The following is a 20,879-nucleotide window of genomic DNA, read 5'->3' as shown; positions in this document are numbered from 1 at the left end:
CAGGGTTAAAACTTTCAGCTTAAATGCTCCCAGATAGTGTACAGGCCTCCATCGATACATTGAATTAAACCCAGTGACGGCAGTAAGTTGACCGGGAGCTGAAGACCAAGCCACGATATTTGTGATTCCCCGACCTCGAAGGGTGAGAGTGCATACTTGATGCAGTCAGAACAAGACGGGTCTCAGCCTGTCACTAACCAGATGTTCAAATCAATTAGAGAGAGAGGCAGACATGAAACAAGAGGAAAGGAGCAATTCCAAAAAGTAAACAAACCGCAAATAGGAGAGCAAGTGTTTCCTGTGCACGGTGGATTTTCACAGCTGAGGGTGAGGACAGGTCTTTACATCACATCTGATGGTTTAGGGGTCTCTTGTGCCATTCGTGGAGTCATTTTCAAAGGTTATTGGAAGCATAGAATATTCCAGCGCACACAAACAGGCCCATCAATTCTGTGCTGGTGTCGTTCTCCATGAGACCCCTAGTTTAATCCCACTATCCTGTTCACTCCTTGTACCCTTTAATATCCCACCCAGTCTAATCCCACTATCCTGCTCACTCCATGTACCCTTTAATATCCCACCTAGTCTAATCCCTCTCCCCTGCTCGCTCCATCTACCCTTTAATACCCCACCCAGTCTAATCCCACTATCCTGCTCACTCCTTGTACCCTTTAATATCCCACCCAGTCTAATCCCTCTCCCCTGCTCACTATCCATATCCTTTCCCACCCAGTCTAACCCCTCTCTCCTGCTCACTATCCATATCCTTTCCCACCCAGTCTAATCCCTCTCCCCTACTCGCTCTACAAACCTTTTAATATCCCACCTAGTCCAATCACTCTCCCAGAATGATTGGGAGCAGCCTGATCTGTCCTGCTGAACTATATCGTGAGCGTTACCAACACCCAATACAACAGCTGCACTGGGACATGATGCTACACTTAATACTCTTGGGGTGCCAATTACTCCCCCCAGTGTTGGGGAGAACCAACTAGGAGGAGGCACAGAACCCTCATCGACTTAAAGCAAATCTGGCAAAACTCTACAGCCTTTTAGAGCACGGAGCCAATTACCGATCAGTGCACAGGAATATTAAACACAGGGCCTCATATAGAGAACTGAGAGTATTATACACGGGATATCGTATACAGAATCTGAGAGTATTAAGACACAGGGGCTCATATACAGAACCTGGGAGTATCATATACATACAGGACCTGGGAGTATTATACACAGTGCTTCATATACAGGACCTGGGAGTATTATACACAAGGCCTCATATACAGGACCTGGGAGTATTATACACAAGGCCTCATATACAGGACCTGGGAGTATTATACACAGGACCTGGGAGTATTATACACAAGGCCTCATATACAGGAACTGGGAGCATTATACACAGGGCCTCATATACAGGACCTGGGAGTATTATAAACAGTGCTTCATATACAGGACCTGGGAGTATTATACACAGGGGCTCATACACAGGACCCGGGAGTATTATACACAGTGCCTCATATATAGAACCCGAGAGTATAATACACAGGGCCTCATACACAGGATCTGGGAGTATAATACACAAGGCCTCATATATAGGAACTGGGAGTATTATACACAGGGCCTTATATAAATAACCGTAGAGTATTATACACAAGGGCTCATATACAGCACCCGGGAGTATTATACACAGGGCCTCATATACCGAATCTGAGAGTATTATACACAGGGGATCATATACCGAGCCCAGGAGTATTGTAGAGATGGAATCATACATGGAGCGCACGAGTATTGTGCACAGAGCCTCATTTACAAAGCTACATTTCACAGTTCACTCTGATAGAAAGCAGAACCGCTGGACCAGCCTTGGGCCCTGGACTGGTTCACTTCTTGTAGAAGCACCCTAAGTGTTTATTTTCCCATGTCCTCATCCCTCCACCTTGTTCAATATATAAAACAGTTACTGTCCTTTTTGTACAATATATAACAAACTCTGGCAGTGACCCAATCAGTAATTCAACCTTAACTGACCATCGATTAAATTACAACCTAGAACTAACCAGGAGCCACCTATAGCCAATGTTTTATTATTGCGAACAGATTCCATCACCAATAACAGATGTCATAGTCAGTAAAAAAAGAACTTGCATTTATATAGCACCTTTCACAACCTCAGGATGTCCCAAAGCGCTTTACAGCCAATGAAGTACTTTTGAAGTGTAGTCACTGTTGTAACGTAGGAAATGCAGCAGCCAATTTGTGCACAGCAAGATCCCACAAACAGCAATGTGATAATGACCAGATAATCTGTTTTAGTGATGTTGGTTGAGGGATAAATATTGGCCCAGGACACTGGGGAGAACTTCCCTGCTCTTGTTCAAAATAGTGGCCACAGGATCCTTTACGTCCACCTGAGAGGGCAGACAGGGCCTCGGTTTAACATCTCATCCGAAAGACGGTACCTCCAACAGTGCAGCACTCCTTTGGTTCTGCACTGGGAGTGTCAGCCTGGATTTTGTTCTCAAGACTCTGGACTGGGACTTGAACCCATGACCTTCTGACCCAGAGATGGATGCTATCATTGGTAACAGAGGGCAACGCCAGTAACCAGCAATGACCGGCTTAAAGATTTTTTTTTCTTCCTTCGGACCTGGTGCCTTGTCAGAGGTGGACGGCGGTGATCAGCCGTGGCGATTGTGCGGCTGTGAAGTGCTGCAAGACAGTCCCGCACTGATGAAGCGCGGTAATAAATCCAAGTATTTCAAGCCTCGAAGATCTGGAGTTGTGGCCGGTCTGTGTAAATTTACCTTCTCGCCAGGTGCAGAGTTTCCTTCATGTGAATTCATGGGCAACCATGTCTGACACAAAGGAAGATGGCCAATTGCTGCAGACCAGGTCATCACTGCAGGAGTTCCCTCGGGGAAGTGTCCTTGTCCCCAACCATCTTCAGCTGCTTCATTGATGACCTTCCCTCCATCATAAAGTCAGGAGCGGGGCTGTTCGCTAATGATTCCACAATGTTCCACTTTCATCGCTCCACCGTTGGCGGCCTCCTCGGCCTTAAGCTCTGGGATTCCCTCCCTAAACCTCTCTACTTCCTTTAAGACGCTCCTTAAAACCTGTAAACTTTTGGTAATTTGGCCTAATATCTCCTTATGTGGCTCGGCGTCACATTTTCTCTGGCGATCGCTCTGTGAAGCACCTTGGGGAGATTTACTACATTAAGGGCGCTATAGAAATGCACGTGGCCGTAATCGTTCAGCTCCATTCACAACTCCTTCGATAATGAAGCAGTCCATGCCAGCCTACAGCAGGACCTGGATAAGATCCAGGCTTGGAGAGACAAGTGGCAGGAAACATTGGTGCCACAAAAATGCCGGGTAATGACCAGCTCGAGAAAGAGAAGCCCAGCCATCTCCCAAGACCTTCAATGTGCCGAGGTGGACCTTCTCCGAGTCCACCACCATCAACATCTATGGGGTCACCATTGGCCAGAAGCTTAACTGGACCAGCCCTCTTGCTGATATACTTGCCTTACAGGCGGTGCGACGAAGGTTCACTAGATTAATTCCTGGGATGAGCGGGTTGACCTATGAAGAGAGGTTGTGTAGAATGGGCCTATACCCTCTGGAGTTTAGAAGAATGAGAGGGGATCTCATTGAAACATATAAGATTCTGAGGGGGCTTGACAGGGTAGAAGCTGAGAGATTGTTTCCCCTGGCTGGAGAGTCTAGAACTAGGGGGCACAGTCTCTGGATAAGGGGTTGGCCATTCAAGACTGAGATGAGGAGGAATTTCTTCACTCAGAGGGCTGTGAATCTTTGGAGTTCTCTACCCCAGAGGGCTGTGGATTCTGAATCATTGAATATATTCAAGGCTGAGATGGATAGATTTTTGGACTCTAGGGAATCAAGGGATATGGGGATCGGACGGGAAAGTGGAGTTGAGGTCGAAGATCAGCCATGATCTGATTGAGTGGCGGAGCAGGTTCAAGGGGCTGTATGGCCTACTCCAGCTCCTATTATTTATGCTTTTATCTCAACACCATGGTTACAAGAGCAGGGCAGAGAAAAAGTGGCTCACCTCCTGCCCTCTCAAAGCCTTCCCACAATCTACATAGCTGAAGCCTGGATGAAAGCAGGCCCAACGAAACTCAAGACCAACCAGGAGAGAACAGTCTGCTTGATTGGCACCCAATCCACTGGACTCAATATCCACCCTCTCCACCAATGGTGCTCTTTGCCTGCAGTATATACGATCCATAGAACGTACTCCAGCAATTCACCAAGATCACTGCTTAGGAACAAAGGAACCTAGGAACAGGAGAAGGCCATTCAGCCCCTCGAGCCTGTTCCACCATTCAATTCTGTACCTCATCTCCATTTACCCACCTTTGCTCCATATCCCTTAATACCCTTACCCAACAAAAATGTATCCATCTCAGTCTTGAAATTTTCAATTGACCTCCAGCATCCGCAGCCTTTTGGGGGAAGAGTGTTCCAGATTTCCACCACCCTTTCAGTGAAAAGAGTGCTTCCTGATTTCACTCCTAAATGCCTAGCTCTAATTTTAAGATTACGTCCCATGATCTGGATCACTCCACCAGAAGAAATAATTTCTCTGTGACTATTCTATAAATCCCTTCACCATTTTAAACACAATCAGATCACCCCTCAACTGTCTAAATTCAAGGGAATACAAGCCTGGCCTCATAATTTAACCCTTTAAGCACTGGTATCATTCTGGTGAATCTGCACTTTATCCCCTCCAAGGCCAATATACACAGCACCTCCCTCCCCTGCGATCTCTACAACAACTTGCATTTATATAGCGCCTTTAACATTGTAAAACGTCCCAAGGCACTTCACAGGAGTGTTGAAGGACATAAGCAGCAATGTTGTGGGAACCCCATCACCTCCAAGTGACACATCACCCTGACTTGGACATAAAGCATCATCGTTACTGGGTCAATATCCTGAAATTCTCTACCTAATACCATTGTGGGAGCAGTTCGATGTGTGTGTGTGTGTGTGTGTGTGTGTGTTCGCGCATGCAGCATTTGTTTGTCTGCTATAGGGTATCAGTGAGTGTGTAGTATGTGTGTTTGTCTCTGTATGTCTGAATTAGGGTATCAGTGAGTGTGTATGTGTGATTGTCTCTGTATGTCTGTTTTAGGGTATCAGAGTGAGTGTGCAGTATGTGTGTTTGTCTCTGTATGTCTGTTTTAGGGTATCAGAGTGAGTGTGCAGTATGTGTGTTTGTCTCTGTATGTCTGTTTTAGGGTATCAGAGTGAGTGTGCAGTATGTGTGTTTGTCTCTGTATGTCTGTTTTAGGGTATCAGAGTGAGTGTGCAGTATGTGTGTTTGTCTCTGTATGTCTGTTTTAGGGTATCAGAGTGAGTGCGCAGTATGTGTGTTTGTCTCTGTATGTCTGTTTTAGGGTATCAGAGTGAGTGTGCAGTATGTGTGTTTGTCTCTGTATGTCTGTTTTAGGGTATCAGAGTGAGTGTGCAGTATGTGTGTTTGTCTCTGTATGTCTGTTTTAGGGTATCAGAGTGAGTGTGCAGTATGTGTGTTTGTCTCTGTATGTCTGTTTTAGGGTATCAGAGTGAGTGTGCAGTATGTGTGTTTGTCTCTGTATGTCTGTTTTAGGGTATCAGAGTGAGTGCGCAGTATGTGTGTTTGTCTCTGTATGTCTGTTTTAGGGTATCAGAGTGAGTGTGCAGTATGTGTGTTTGTCTCTGTATGTCTGTTTTAGGGTATCAGAGTGAGTGTGTATGTGTGTTTGTCTCTATGTCTGTTTTAGGGTATCAGAGTGAGTGTGCAGTATGTGTGATTGTCTCTGTATGTCTGTTTTAGGGTATCAGAGTGAGTGTGCAGTATGTGTGTTTGTCTCTGTATGTCTGTTTTAGGGTATCAGAGTGAGTGTGTATGTGTGTTTGTCTCTGTATGTCTGTTTTAGGGTATCAGAGTGAGTGTGCAGTATGTGTGATTGTCTCTGTATGTCTGTTTTAGGGTATCAGAGTGAGTGCGCAGTATGTGTGTTTGTCTTTGTCTGTTTTAGGGTTTCAGAGTGACATATCCCACCCACTACACATCTGTATGAGCCAATGGAAAGCAGCACAGTCAGGTGACCTCTTATGGAGCCCACGGATGACCAACTTTCACAAGTGTTTCACTGTTCTCGGGATGTGGGCGACACGGACAAGGCCGGCATTTATTGCCCATCACTGGCTGCCCTGAGGAGGTGGTGCTGGACCTGCTTTTCGAACTGCCGCAGTCCTTTTGGCTGATGGTGTTCCCACAAACGGTGCTTCGTAACGATTTTTTAGAGTGACCGAGTGGCTTGCTTGGCCACTTCAGAGGGAATTAAGAATCGGCCACGTCATGTGGGACTGGAGTCACGTGTAGGCCAGACCAGGTAGGTAAGGGTGGCAGGTTCCCTTCGTTGAACGACGTTACTGAACCAGTTGGGTTTTTAATGACGATCTGCCGGCTTCCACGTCATTATATTTGCGGTGCCAGCCAACAAAACAAAAACAGATTTATCGAATTCATCGAGTTGCACAATTTGCCATGCCGGGATTTGAACTCTCGACCTGCAGGTGGCAAGGCCAGTAACAGCACGACACAACTGTGCCGTAACTAAAAGAGGGTTAGCACTGTCTACCTTCTAAAGCGTACAGAGGCTCTGGGTCCACGTGGAAAGACTTGCATTTATATAGCACCTTTCACAATCTCAGGACGTCCCAAAGCGATTTACAACCAATGAAGTACTTTTGAAAAGAGGTCACTGTTGTAATGTAGCAGGGTATTGGGGGTACTGCACCCCTTCATCATTCAGTACCACAGCGAGCTGTGCCCACTTTAAAAAAATCGCTCAGCACAAACACATCAGGAACGCAGGAGACAGCACTCACCAGGCCCAGGCCCAGGCCTGCAGTCCTCCACACAGAGCTGCAGATTAAAACTGCAGAGTTTTTGATACTGCGCCAGAGACCAGAAGATTCCAGAAGCTGCCTGTAATACGTCTCCGGCCAGCTCCGCACCACACATTTTCCAGACAGTGATTCCCGCTGGAACTTCCTGCTGGCTACTCAATCGGCCAAAACCATTCCTGCTACACACCCGCTACGGACAACATGCATCTTGTTTTAGAGGCATTAACTTTTTTCAAACAAATTATTTTTTCGTTGCGAGTTTTGTGCTCATCCTGAGGATGTGGAAGGCGCCACATCAATGCAAGTTCTTTCTCATCAAGGTCAGGGATGTTGGTACTGAGAACTGGAGCACTTTCTCATTTCAGGCATCATGTACACCAGGGCAGGTACAGCACAGTTTAGATACAGAGTAAAGCTCCATCTACACTGTCCCATCAAACACTCCCAGGGCAGGTACACAGCACAGGTTAGATATAGAGTAAAGCTCCATCTACACTGTCCCATCAAACACTCCCAGGGCAGGTACAGCACGGGTTAGATACAGAGTAAAGCTCCCTCTACACTGTCCCATCAAACACTTCCAGGGAAGGTACAGCACGGGTTAGATACAGAGTAAAGCTCCCTCCAGACTGTCCCATCAAACACTCCCAGGGCAGGTGCAGCACGGGTTAGATACAGAGTAAAGCTCCCTCTACGCTGTCCCATAAAACACTCCCAGGGATGGTACAGCACGGGTTAGATACAGAGTAAAGCTCCCTCTACACTGTCCCATCAAACACTCCCAGGGCAGGTACAGCACAGGTTAATTACAGAGTAAAGCTCCCACTACACTGCCTCAGTTCCAATCTTAACAAAGCGCCCCCCTCTTATTTTCCATGCCAGCCACCCATTGGTCTCTCGGACTGAGTTTATTAATTTAGTGGGCAACTTTATCCTGTAGGCTGACTCGGAACTGGATCGAAATGGCCAAATCTCGTTGCACATTGGATCTTTACAGCCAGCAGACACGGAGGAGACTTTAGTCCCATAGGTACGGCCCGGATTAGAATCCACGGTACGCAAGTGGCCGCCTGTCTGTGAGCTCAGGCCTCAGTGTGGGGCTTGAGCCCACGATCTTCTGACCAGAGAGACAAGAGTGCTACTAACTGAGCCAAGCTGACACAAAAGGTGAAAGCGAAAATTCTAGTGACACATTACCTCACTCGGCGCCATTGAAACTAAAACATATGCTGAATTTTTGTCGCTGTGTTTCACAAGGTTAAAAAAACAACTGAGAAGAATAATTCTCATATTGCACTTCTCACCACAGGGTCAGAAGGTCGTGGGTTCAAGCCCCAGATCAGGACTTGAGTGCATAACATAGACATAATCTTTGTTACTTCTAGACTCAACTATTCCAATGCTCCCCTGACCGGCCTCCCACCCTGCATCCTCTGTAAACTCGAGCTCATCGGAAACCCTGCTGCACATATCCTAACTCGCACCAAGTCCCATTCTCCCATCACCCCTGTGCTCGCTGACCTACATTGGCTCCCGGTACAGGGAAGCCTCGATTTTACAATTCTCATCCTTGTTTTCAAATCCCTCCATAACCTCCTCCAGCCCGACAACCCTCCGTGATCTCTGCACTCCTGCAATTCTGGCCTCTTGCGCATCCTTGATTTAAAATCACTCCACCATTGGCGGCCGTACCTTCAGCTGCCTAGACCCTAAACTCTGGAAATCCCTCCCTAAACCTTTCGACCTCTCTACCTCTCTACCTCTCTCTCCTCCTTTAAGACGCTCCTTTAAACCTACCTCTTTGACCAAGCTTTTGGTCACCTGGCCTTCAATCTCTTTATGTGGCTCGGTGTCAGATTTTGTCAGATTACGCTCCTGAGAAGCCCTTGGGATGCTTTACTATGTTAAAGGCGCTATATAAATGCAAGATTGTTGTTTCATCCTCTCAAACTGCTCCCATTACACAGCATGCGAGTTTTATACAGTGACAGACCTGTACCCACCAGTACTGTACCCGTGTTATACAGTGACAGACCTGTACCCCCCAGTACTGTACCCCAGTGTTATACAGTGACAGACCTGTACCCACCAATAGGTACCCCAGTGTTATACAGTGGCAGACCTGTACCCACCGGTATTGTACCCGTTATACTTCGACAGACTTGTACCCACCAGTACTGTACCCGTTATACTTTGACAGACCCAAGTTTGGAAGGCCGCTTTCTATAATTGTATTGTAGGCGGGGGTATGAGAATCCACAGTGCAAGTGAACACTATGATAATTTCACACACCCACTACACTTTACTGAGATCCCAATGGGAAAGAAAATGGAACTTCACACACTCACTGTTACCAGTCACTGAAAACCTAGAACAACCCCAAGTGAGAGAAGTTCTCTGTTTTACTGGAATTACCCCTGAAGCTACACAGAAGTGCGGGGGCTGTAAACACAAAATGACTCATCGTAGAAACAGAAAATGCTGCAGTGCCCAAGATAGGTTAACGCTTGGGGTGCTGCTCCTTTAAGGTGGCGAGGGGGTCTCTTGCTGGACTGCTAACTTGCCCTCTCTGTATCTTCCCCCGTAGCTTTATGAAGTGCCTTTAGGATTTTTTTTCTATATTGAAGGAGCAGTACAAGTGCACGTAATCTTTCATTTATTCCCCATCGTTCACGGTTTGCTCCATGGCCTCGCCCCTTCCCTATCTCTGTAACATTCCTCCAGCCCTACAGCCCTCTGCGCTCCTCCAATTCTGGCCTCTTGTGCATCCCCGATTTCCTTTGCTCCTTTGTCATCTAGGCCCTAAGCACTGAAATACTCCCCATACCTCTCCGCCTCTCTCTCTCCTCCTTTAAGACCCCCCCTTAAAACCTACCTCTTTGACCAAGCTTATGGTCACCTGTCCTAATATCTCTCTATGTGGCTAGGTGTCAGTTTTAGTCTGATTATGCTCCTGTGAAGCGCCTTGGGACGGTTTACTATCTTAAAGGTGCTGTATAGAAGCAAGTTGTTGCATTTCTCAGTCTGAATGTTTCAATAAAACTGCAGCTACTAGACTATTGCGGAGAGTGGAGTGACAATATCAAATTTTAACACCCACTAAACGCCTGGAGCTGTCAGACTCAGATCCTCCTCCAGGCCCCAGATGCTGGGGAGGTTTTCTCCACACTCCTGACAGCAGGAATGGGATTGCCAGGCCCTGGAAACTCCCCTCCAGGGGACGCGAGGCTCAATCCGCGGGGAAGATTCTGTCCCATTAAAAATATATTAAACTTTCAGCAAAACAGCTCAACACAAAGAGGCTCCGCCATTTTCCAGGCCTGATGGGGGTTGGGGGAAGAGGCCCGGGGCCGGAATTTCACCCCACCCCCAAATCGGACACCGGCCAAGGGCTAAGGGCCTCACCCGGAGCAGCAATGGGGGCATTCGGGGGTTCGAGTGTCCCCGGAGAGAGAGAATGGAAGCTGAAGGGACAGGCCTTGGGGACTGTCAGCAACAGCCGGGCAAACGGTCCCAATCCAGCGCGGAGCCGGTGCTGGTGGGAGCCCAAGGCCACTTCCCCCGGGTTGGATTCAAAGCAAGTTTGGAGGAGAAAGAGGGGCCGAGAGAGCGGCCCAGACTCCGGCCACAGGGACAACCCCAAATCCCGGGCTATAGGGCCAATCCCCGGCCATAGACACAAACCCAATCCCCGGCCATAGAGACCAAGCCAATCCCGGGCTGTAGGGCCGATCTACGGCCATAGAGACCAAGCCAATCCCTGGCCACAGGGACAACCCCAATCCCCGGCCATAGCAACAAACCCAATCCCGGGCCATTGACCCAATGCCCGGCCAAAGGGCCAAGCCCCAATCTCCGAGCATGAAAACAAACCCGGGCCATAGATCTGCTGCCACCCGCCCACTCGCGGCCCTCGGCCCCGCTCTCACCCGAAGTCCTGGTCCATGGATTTGAAGAAGAACTTGTAGTTGGGTTTGTTGAGAACCTGCTTGAAGTCGGCCAGAGTGACCCGGTCGGCCGGGAGCGGCAGCTTCACCAGGTACGGGGTCTCCTGCTCGTCGATGTGGTAAATGATCTTAGTCTCCCCCATGGCCGGGTCCGGGGGGCGGGGGGGGGGGGCCGGCGGAGCTCAGGCTCCGACACTCGGGGCTCTCCGAGAGGCCGGCACTTTGTCTCCCTTCTCCCGGCCGACACTCCGCCTCAGGCCGCCCGATACTTTGTGTCCTTCTCCCGCCCGATACTTTGTATCCGTTCCCCGCCGATTGTATCCGTTCCCCGGCCGATACTTTGTGTCCTTTCCCCCGCTGATTGTATCCTTCTCCCGGCCGATACTTTGTATCCTTTCCCCCCCCCCCGCTGATTGTATCCTTCTCCCGGCCGATACTTTGTATCCTTTTCCCCGGCCCGGAGTAGGGGAGGCTGCGCTTGACTTCGCTTCGCTCCGATCCGCCCAGCACTGACAGCGGACACAGAGCCCCAATCAGACGGGGAGGGGAGCGGCCGCCCGTCACAGCGCCAGTGCAATCAATCCCCGGGACAGCCGATGGATGCCCCGCAGGCTGCCAGCTGCCAGTGATTGTTTCCCCGGGAGCTGCTGCTCGGTTGTGACTCGGTGCCAGGGGTGCGACGCCTTTAGGGGCTTAGTTGGCAGCTTCTGTTGGAACTAAAACCACTCAGGGGGTGAGATAAGGGCAGAGGCATGGGATGATGCCCCGGGCAAGTGATTTGTTAGATCCGCTCAGAAACTGGCCCAGCAACTGGGGCCTTTCATGCAGAATTACAGTATTCAGGCAGCGAATGAAACTTGGTGCGTTAAGGCTAGAAATTTGTAAGATGCCACACTGTGCCAGCTCACCATAGACCCAGCGCCCAGTCATAGAGATATTCGCCGGCCATACAACCATAGCCATGTCATGAAGCCAATCCCCAGCCAAAGAGTCAAACTCAACACTCAGCCAAAGAGTCAAACTCAGTCCCCAGCCATGGAGCCAGGGCGAATGCTCTGCCTACTCGAGGATTGCGTTGTGATATTTGTTTGCTTTGTTTCAAAGAGCTCATAATGTCGGCCGACAGTTCGCTGCAGCAAGTCTCAATAACTGAAGCTCGTCCTGAGACTGAAGCAAAGTGGGGAAAAAATGTACTTATATTCATGAAAACAAATCTATGGCGTCCCAGTACACCCTATTCCAGTCACCCCAATCAAAGCCAGACTGATGCCAACCCCAGAGTATTGATTGGGGTAACTGGAATCAGACCGGCGGCTCTCAGCCTGCACTGTGCTGGCCACAGCCCCGAGTAGCCTCAGTGCACCGTCGCTATCAGGAGGTTGTGGCTTCAAGGAGCTCATGATGTAGGCGGGCAGTTCGTTGCAGTAATCGGGGAGTGCAGCATTGTTGGGGGTGCTGTCCTTTGGATGAGACGTTAAACCATGGTCCCGTCTGCCTGTTTATGTGGATGTTAAAACTCTAATGGGAAGATGGTACGATTGCGCTGAAGTGTTTTCATCTGATCCTGTCTTAGAGTTTGGATGCAAAAAAAAGCTGCAATAAATCAAGATGCAGTTACACACTGCGATGGGAGTCCATAGGGATATATGGAAAAAAGCACTTTTTCACACAAAAGGGTGGTGGAAATCTGGAACTCTCTCCCTAAAAGTCTGTGGATGCTGGGAGTCAATTGAAATTATCCAGACTGGGATCAAGAGATTTTTGTTAGGTAAGGGTATCAAGGGATATGGAGCAAAGGTGGGTAAAGGGGGTTGAGGTACAAATCAGCCACGATCTGATTGAATGGTGGAACAGACTTGAGGGGCTGAATGGCCTCCTCCTGTTCCTATGTCACTAGAAGAAAGTTGAACCAGAAAATCTTTAGATTTCAATAGTTGCCTTTGTGTGTAAAAGAACTTCCTGATTTCACTCCTAAATGGCCCAGCTCTAACTTTAAAGTAAAAACAGAAAATGCTGGCAAGGCGCAGCAAGTCAGGCAGCATCTGTGGAGAAAGAAACAGATTTAACGTTTCAGGTCGAAGACCTTTCGTCAGAACTAATTTTAAAGATTTGCCCTTTTGTTCTGGATTCCTCCACCAGAGGAAATCGTGTCTCTGTATCTACCCTATCGAATTCCTTAATCATCTTAAAAACCTCAATTAGATCGTCCCGTAACTGTCTGAACTCAGGGGAGTACAAACCAAGTTTATGCAACCTGTCCTCATAACCCTTTAAGCCCTGGTATCATTCTGGTGAATCTGCAGTGTGAGTAGGTCATGAGTATTTCCTGAAGACAGGGCTCCTGAGGAATTTATTAAAAAATTCATCTCGAACCAGCAAACGACCTGACCTTCCAAGGTATTCAGTTCCTGTCAGATATGGGCAGTTTCATTACCATTAGATTGCTTTGGGACAATATAACTAGAACGCCACAGCCTTCAGGCAGAGTCAGGTTGAACACAACATGCAAGTCCTGGAGCTAATGGTAGAGTTCCTCTTGCGTCAGCTGTGGCTCAGTGGGTAGCACTCTCTCATCTCTGAGTCAGGTGGTTGCAGGTTCGAGCCCCACTCCAGAAACTTGAGTACATAATCCGGGCTGACACTCCCAGTGCATCCTGAGGGAGTGCTGCACCGTTGGAGGTGCCATCTTTTGGGTGAGATGTTAAACCGAGGCCCCGTCCACCCTCTCAAGTGGACTCAAAAGATCCCATGGCACTATTTCGAAGAAGAGCAGGGAGGGGAGTTCCCCCTGGTGTCCTGGCTGATATTTGTTGCTCAACCAACATCACCAAAGAAACAGATTATCTGGCCGTTATCACATTGCTGTTTGTGGGACCTTACTGTGCACAAATCAGCTGCTGTGTTTCATACATTACAACAGTGACTACACTTCAAAAAGTACGTAATTGGCTGTAAAGTGCTTTGTGATGCCCTGAGGTTGTGAAAGGCATTATATAAAAGCAAGTTCTTTCTTTCTTTGTGGTACCAGATGCAACATCCTTTATGAGGCCATTTTAACAAAACCTTCCCAACCAGCAGTTCCTGAGGCACTGCCGCTGCACCAGCCGGAAGAAATCCAATGCCTTACAACATTAGTCTTGAGGAAGAAATATGCTAAGCAGCTTGCAGCTTCAAGATTGTTTTGTGGTCTCTCAACCAGTGAATGCTTCTCTCATAGAACAGAATGCCAATCCCCAACAGAACATGAACCCAAGATGAGATGGATGCACATAACCTACAAGCAATGTGGCTACAAGTCAATGGCAGATCTGGAGCAAGGACGTCACCATAAACAAGCAAGGAGGGACTGAGTCCTAACCCTTCTGTAGTCCACTGAGGTGTCTCAATAAAAAATACGGGCAGAACCACACTGGACTTTCTGCTGGATGTCACACAGATTGTCACTACAGATGCCTGAGGAGGAGGGATTAGCTTCAGTGGCACAATTGGACACCATGTAGAGACAATTAAGGGTGTGTCTAACTAAAGGTTTACACTTGCGTAGTACAAGTCCAGAATTCTGACCTGACCAGATGTTGGAGACTCTCTCCCGTCACCTTGTTACATTCCAGTTTTTTAAAATTTCATTCCAGTGTCAGGTCAGGCCCCAACTCCAGATTTGGAGCATTTACATTATAACTAGCGTTGGTGCAGAGCAGAATCATTACACATTACTGCTACAGTTGTGGTGTTTTCTTTTATTCATTCTCTAGATATGGGCATTGCTAGCAAGGCCAGCTTTCATTGCCCATCACTAGTTGCCCTTGGCTGGTGGTGGTGGGCCTTCTTCTTGAAACACTGCAGTCCACGTGGTGTAGGGACTCCCACAATGCTGTTGGGTAGGAGTTCCATGATTTTGACCCAATGATGATGAAGGAACAGGCGATATATGTCCAAGTCAGGATGGTGTGTGGCTTAGTGGGGAACTTGGAGGTGATGGTGTCTCCATGCACCTGCAGCCCTTGCCCTTCCAGGTGGTGGGTTTGGGAGGTGTGAATGCACTCTTAGATCTTTGTCGAGATCTCAGCAATCTCCCAGAACCTGGTGTGCAGATTTACCTGCAGGAGTTAGGATGGTCATATGCTGGACAGTGCCTCAGTTTCTTATTGAATCTTACAGCACAGAAGGAGGTCATTCGGCCCATTGTGCTTGTGTCAGCTCTTTGAAAGAGCTATCCAATTAGTTCCACTCCCCCGGCTCTTTCCCCATAGCCCTGCAAACATTTCTGTTTCAAAGATTTATCCAATTCCCTTTTGAAAGTTATTATTGAATCTGCTTCCACTGCCCTTTCAGGCAGTGCGTTCCAGATCATAACAACTTGCTGCGTAAAATAAATTCTCCTCATTTCCCACTGGTTCTTTTGTCAATTATCTTAAATCTGTGTCTTCTGGTTACTGACCCTCCTGCCAGTGTAAACAGTTTATCCCTATCCTTATCAAAACCTTTCATAATTTTGAACACCCATTTTAAATCTTCCCCCTAACCTTCTCTACTCTAAGGAGAATGATCCCAGCTTCTATCCACATAACTGAAGTTCCTCATCCCTGGAACCATTCTCGGTGGAGAAGTTTTTTTCCCACTACTTTTCTACTCACCTTGTCTCTTGAAGACATTAAGTCCTTGCTGGGGAATGGTTCCATAGCTATGGGTCTCCACACTACTTCCACAAGTAATCATCCTTTGTGTGTGACCCACAGGGTGGGGATATCACAATCAAACTTCATTCTGTTCTCATCCAATATTCACACAAGTGCATTTCTAGCAATGGGTTGTTGGATCATGATCGGGAGCAAGGGACCATGATCAATTTTCCCTTCTCTAACCCAGAAGCACTGAGACCAATTATGGTGGCATGTTGATGAGGCTTCTGTCGATCCCCACCCCACCCCCCCACCTCCATCTTTCCTCCCATACAGGGGATCCAACTGGAGGACTTACAGGGATTCGGGTGACCATCCTTGCTGAGAAAGACAAGGTTCTCACGCCTGTGGAACGGAGCACTGACTAGTCCATAATTCGTCCCCGCATTCGTGCAGGGCTTTTTCATGGAGGTGCAGATGTGACATGGCTCCCCTCAGCCCCTCCATTTGGTGGCTCATGAACGGAGCAGCCATGCTTCTCGTAGGTTTCACAGTATCGCGGAAAACATTTATCTTAAAAGTTCACAATGCTGAGTGAAGAGAGCTTTGTTCACTGGTGGCAGGATAACGTATGCAGCCTCCTAGAGTGAGATGTTCTGGTTATCTGGAGGTATTTGCAATCATTCTTGCTCCAGGTCATTAAGGTCCATGTAGCTGCTGCTACAGCATATCACCCAGCTCTGCAAAGAAGTTCAGTTGGAGTGTCCAAGCTTGTGAAAAGACCCTGGAAAATTAAACCATTTTTATATGGTGACTTGACACCCAGGGAGCGTTTGCATCCTGTTTTCATCATACCTGACCCATCGGTGCTTGCCGTTTCATGTCATCAGGAGTTTCTTTGAAGGTTTTGCATTGCTTGTTATTGTTTCAACTTTGCTAGTTGAGAGGTTCGGGCTCCCTGTGATGCTGTTTGATCTTCAGTCAGGGATCTGCATCCTCACATTCCTCCAACTCATCAACTTCAAATCCTCATCCCTATCTTTGAAACCCTCCATGGCCACCCCATGGTAACATTAGAAGGGAGGGAGGGAGAAACCGGGTAACTACAGACCCATCGGTTTAACATCAGTTGTGGGGAAGTTATTGAAATCTATCATCAGCCTATATTCTCTGGAGTTCAGAAGAATGAGAGGTGATCTCCTTGAAACATATAAAATTCTTAGAGGGCTTGACAGGGTAGATGCTGAGAGGCTGTTTCCCTTGGGTGTAGAGTCTAGAACTAGGGGTCATAGTCTCAAGATAAGGGGTCAGCTATTTAGGACCGAGATGAGGAAAAATTTCTTCACTCAGAGGGTTGTGAATCTTTGGAACTCTCTACTCCAGAGGGCTGTGGGTGCTCAGTCGTTGAGTATATTCAAGACTGAGATCGATGGATAATTGGACACTAAGGGAATCAAGGGATAGGGCGGGAAAGTGGAGTTGAGGTCGAAGATCAGCCATGATCTTATTGAATGGCGGAGCAGGCTCAAGGTATGGCCTACTCCTGCTCCTATTTCTTACGTTCTTATGAGAGAGTGACTGAGCACTTGGACAAGTATCAAAGCTGATCAAAGAGGGTCAGAATGCATTTGTAATGGGTTCTTTCTGACTAATCTAATTGAATTTTTTTGAGGAGGTCACTAACATGGTGAATAGGGGAGTACCTATGGATGTTGTCTATATGGACTTACAGAAGGCATTTGATAAGGTTCCACATAAGGGATTATTAGCAAAAATAAAAAGCCAGGGAATTGGAGGTAATCTCGTGATATGGATTGGGAATTGGTTGAGACAGAGAGGAGGGATAAAGGGAACGTTCTCTGATTGGCGGGATGTGACAAGTGGTGTTCCGTAGGCTCGAGAGGATCAATGGCTTATTCCTGTTCCTATGTTTCTATATTCCAGAGCATCCCTACCCCCACAAAATCACCTTGGGAGTCCTCCAAGAATCCATCATTGCCTCCCCTCTTCTTCCTCATTTGCATATTGCCCTGCTGCGACATTATCTGTAAATGTAAATGATAGACTGGGGTGGACTCCTTACATTTGTCCACCCCAGTCTATCACTGGCATCTCCACATCATCACATTATCTGCAGTCATGGGGTCAGCTTTCACATGTCTGCTGATCACACCAAGCTCAAGCGATTCACCATCTCTATCGACCCCTCCACTGCCTCTGCTATCCGGCTGCTTGTCCAATAACCGGTCTTGGATGGGCTGTAACTTCCTCCAGCATAAACATTGGGAAGTCCAAAACCATCATCTTCAGTCCCTGTCACAAATTCCATATCAAATTATCATCACCAGTCCCATTCCCCTCCCTGACCAATGTCTCAGGTTGAACCCTGGCACTCTGTTTCACCCCAAGCTGAGTTTCCGACCCCATATCTTCTCCATCACAAAGACCCCCTACTGCCACCTCCATAAACATTACTCACCTCCATTCCAATTTTCTCTCCTTCACTTGTGACCCTAAACAGTAAAGGTTAACAGGTCATTTGATCACAGAGGGCATCACATATGACCACAATACTGACCTCAACCAATGGTCACATGAGGACAATTCCAGCTCGGGGCCCCTAGAGAACAATCAGGAGAGGGAACTATTGACAGAATTTTCTCTCTCTCCAACACAAGTGTCAAGGCTGTCTGTAGCTCCGCTGCTGCCCTGGCTGACTTCATGTAACTCAAGGGTTATTTGGGACCTTTTTGATCTGTGTAGCTTAGTTACTCAATGAGCATAATGCTTTTATATCAGCATTTAATATTGAAACTGTCTATATAAACATTTCACAATGGGAAAACCGTATGTCAACATTTCACCGTCACAGTTAGTTGCTGAATCAATTGGGTCACACAATGTTTTCTGAAAAATAATTCATCTGCAATTTTTTTCCTCAGTAACTACATTTCCAATTGCCAAAATAAGATTTTAAACAAAATATAAAAAATCAAAAATCACACACACACACACATTTTATTTATACACAGCCGTCCATATTGTGCCTTTAACTCTTCAGAGAGGTATGAAGACACGGAGCCAAAGGAAGAGAGATTAGGAAGTCTACCTCATTAGCTAAAGGAATAGCCGCCAATGGTGGGGCAGAGGGAGGGGGATATACAAGAGGCCAGGGTCAGAGGAATGGAGTGTTGGGGGAAGGGGAATACTAAGGTAGGGAATGAGGCAATGGGAGGGTTTAATAACAAGGACAAGAATATTAAATTTGAGGCACCGGGGGACCAGGAGCCACCGTTGGTCAGTGGAGATGGGACTGAATTGCGAGTGAACTTGTAAAAGTATCGGATATTAATAATTGGTATTTCACAATAACACAATTGTATTTACCTACTGACGTCTTTTAATGCCTTTTTAAAAATTGTTTACTTCAAGGCTTCAACCTGTCTCAAAGCCTAGGCTTCGAAGGGACATTTTTTTTTACATTTGGAGGGATCGACCACGTTGGTACATCCCGAGCACGCGCAGATTGCAAACTTTCCCAGCGTGCAACCTGTGCATCGCCAGCAGGTGAAGAGTTGTGTCCTCTCAGTCCTCTGAGGATTTGAGAGTTACTTTGCTTCTTCCCAAGGCACTCGAAAGAAGCTCGAGATTGAATTCTCAAAAGTTTTATTCCAGGCAAGTGATCTGACAAATGATGTTCCCTATTATAAACTGCTCAGCCAGACAACATCTGGTTGATAGTTATAAAAAAAATGTACATAGAATTAATTTTTTAAGTCACTTCGTACCTTGATTTTGGTCTAAATTCAGTTTAAAATCATTCTCTTCTGAACCATTTTTGAGGCTTAAGGTTTTCTTTTTATCTGAAAACTTGCAAACTACATAATGGAGGAACTTTTGAACAACTTATGAAGTAATTTTTGTTTATAGAAATGTGTGTATATTAAAGACTGTATAAGCCTGGAAACTCACTAAGAGTAACAGTACACTAAAGGGTCAATTTTATGCTACTGGTGCGTGCCAGGAACACCTATTGGGAAAGTTTGCATCTGCAGCCTGTGATTTTCGATCCATTGATTTTAAAAGCAGAACATTTACTCAAATGTTTTAAAGCAGAAATATAAAGAGAGGCACCGCTGATGATGGGGGAGTACCTGAGGCAGCAAAAGGGGCTGCGAGTGAGTCAGGTGATGAGCGGGAGCACGTGGGGGAGTGGCACTTAATAGTCGGAAAGAGGCCAAGAGAGTTCGAGTCCAATTATCCATTAATGCCAGCTCCCAGCAACCCCACCCCCAACAATGGCAAGGTTCGTCCCGTGCTCCAAACCCCATCCCAATCCTGTTGGACACCAGGAGCTCCCTTCTCAGACCCCCCCGCCCCAACATTCCAGGATTCCTATCACTGCTCATAAACCCCTAGTTTGTATTACCAGTGATCCCGGGACCACCCCCAGAGCTCTTAGACTCTGAGAACCTCATCCCCAATATTCCCAGATCTTGGGTCCCCCTGTCCCAGTGATTCCAATACCTGTCCCACTGCTCCCAAACCCTAGGACCCTCTCAATATACAGTTAAACCTTCAGACCTAGGCCCTCTATCCAGTGCTCCCAGATCCCAGCGCTGCCTCCAAATGATGATCTTATGAAACTTCTAACTCACCACTAAATGCCACAAAAGATCTGCTAGTGATTCATATGTGTGTTTTTTTTAAAAAAGTGATGAGACTCTAGTTCTAAAATGAATTCCAGATGCATTATTAGAAATGGGTGTTCATAGTCAATTCATCCGACTCACAGCTACAAAGCTTGGTCAAAGAGATAGGCTTTAAGGAGAGTCTTAAAGGAGGTGGACAGATTTAAGGAGGGAATTCCTGAGCCTAGAGCCTAGACAATGGTGGGGGATCAACAAGAGGCCAGAATTGGAGGAGCGCAGAGATCTCAGAGGGCTGGGGGAGGTTACAGAGATAGGGAGGGGCGAGGCCATGGAGGGATTTGAAAACAAGGATGAGAATTTTAAAATCCAGGCATTGGTGCACCAGGAGCCAGTATAGGTCACATGACATATTGCGCTACCGTCCGAACTGACAAATGTCTTGGGCTTTCTACGAGATTTTCAGTAAGCACTTACCATGATTGGGGTCGATAGACCACGACTATGCTAACTGAAAGCAGTAGAGACACAGGTTACAGTTCATAGGAGACTGGGTCTGCTGAAAGAAGCCATCAAGCTGTTTGCTCGTGGAAAGAGTATTGGAGGAAGTCTGAAATGGTAACGGAGAGTGAGGCAGCTGTTACTTTGCTTTTTCCTGTTCTCACAGGCAGGTGGCAGCGAGGTGCGAATCTTCACAGCCTCAGACATTTTGAATTGATACAGGA

General features: G+C 47.2%; 1 protein-coding gene and 1 long non-coding RNA gene across 4 annotated transcripts in view; one reads left to right on the top strand and one right to left on the bottom strand.

The window, feature by feature from the left end:
* Nucleotides 1-11,505, bottom strand: part of LOC137331241 (segment polarity protein dishevelled homolog DVL-3) — a 115,367-nt gene extending 103,862 nt beyond the window's left edge. For 2 of the 3 annotated variants that reach the window (XM_067994889.1, XM_067994888.1), the window contains exon 1: nucleotides 10,869-11,503. In XM_067994889.1, coding sequence (XP_067850990.1) covers nucleotides 10,869-11,029 — 161 coding nt within the window. In that variant the 5' untranslated portion in view covers nucleotides 11,030-11,503. Of the gene's footprint in view, nucleotides 1-10,868 lie in introns of all 3 variants that reach the window. The other variant, XM_067994890.1, reaches the window with a different exon arrangement.
* Nucleotides 10,237-14,607, top strand: LOC137331243 (uncharacterized). Its single transcript, XR_010965405.1, has 2 exons — nucleotides 10,237-10,978; nucleotides 13,915-14,607. It is a non-coding gene; the product is annotated as an uncharacterized lncRNA (long non-coding RNA).
* Nucleotides 14,608-20,879: the final 6,272 nt, after the last annotated feature.

This window comes from Heptranchias perlo, chromosome 13, assembly GCF_035084215.1.
Source record: "Heptranchias perlo isolate sHepPer1 chromosome 13, sHepPer1.hap1, whole genome shotgun sequence".
NCBI classification, from domain to species: domain Eukaryota; kingdom Metazoa; phylum Chordata; class Chondrichthyes; order Hexanchiformes; family Hexanchidae; genus Heptranchias; species Heptranchias perlo.
The sequence above is the reverse complement of the archived record's forward strand: the minus strand, read 5'-3'. Positions and strand labels throughout refer to the sequence as shown.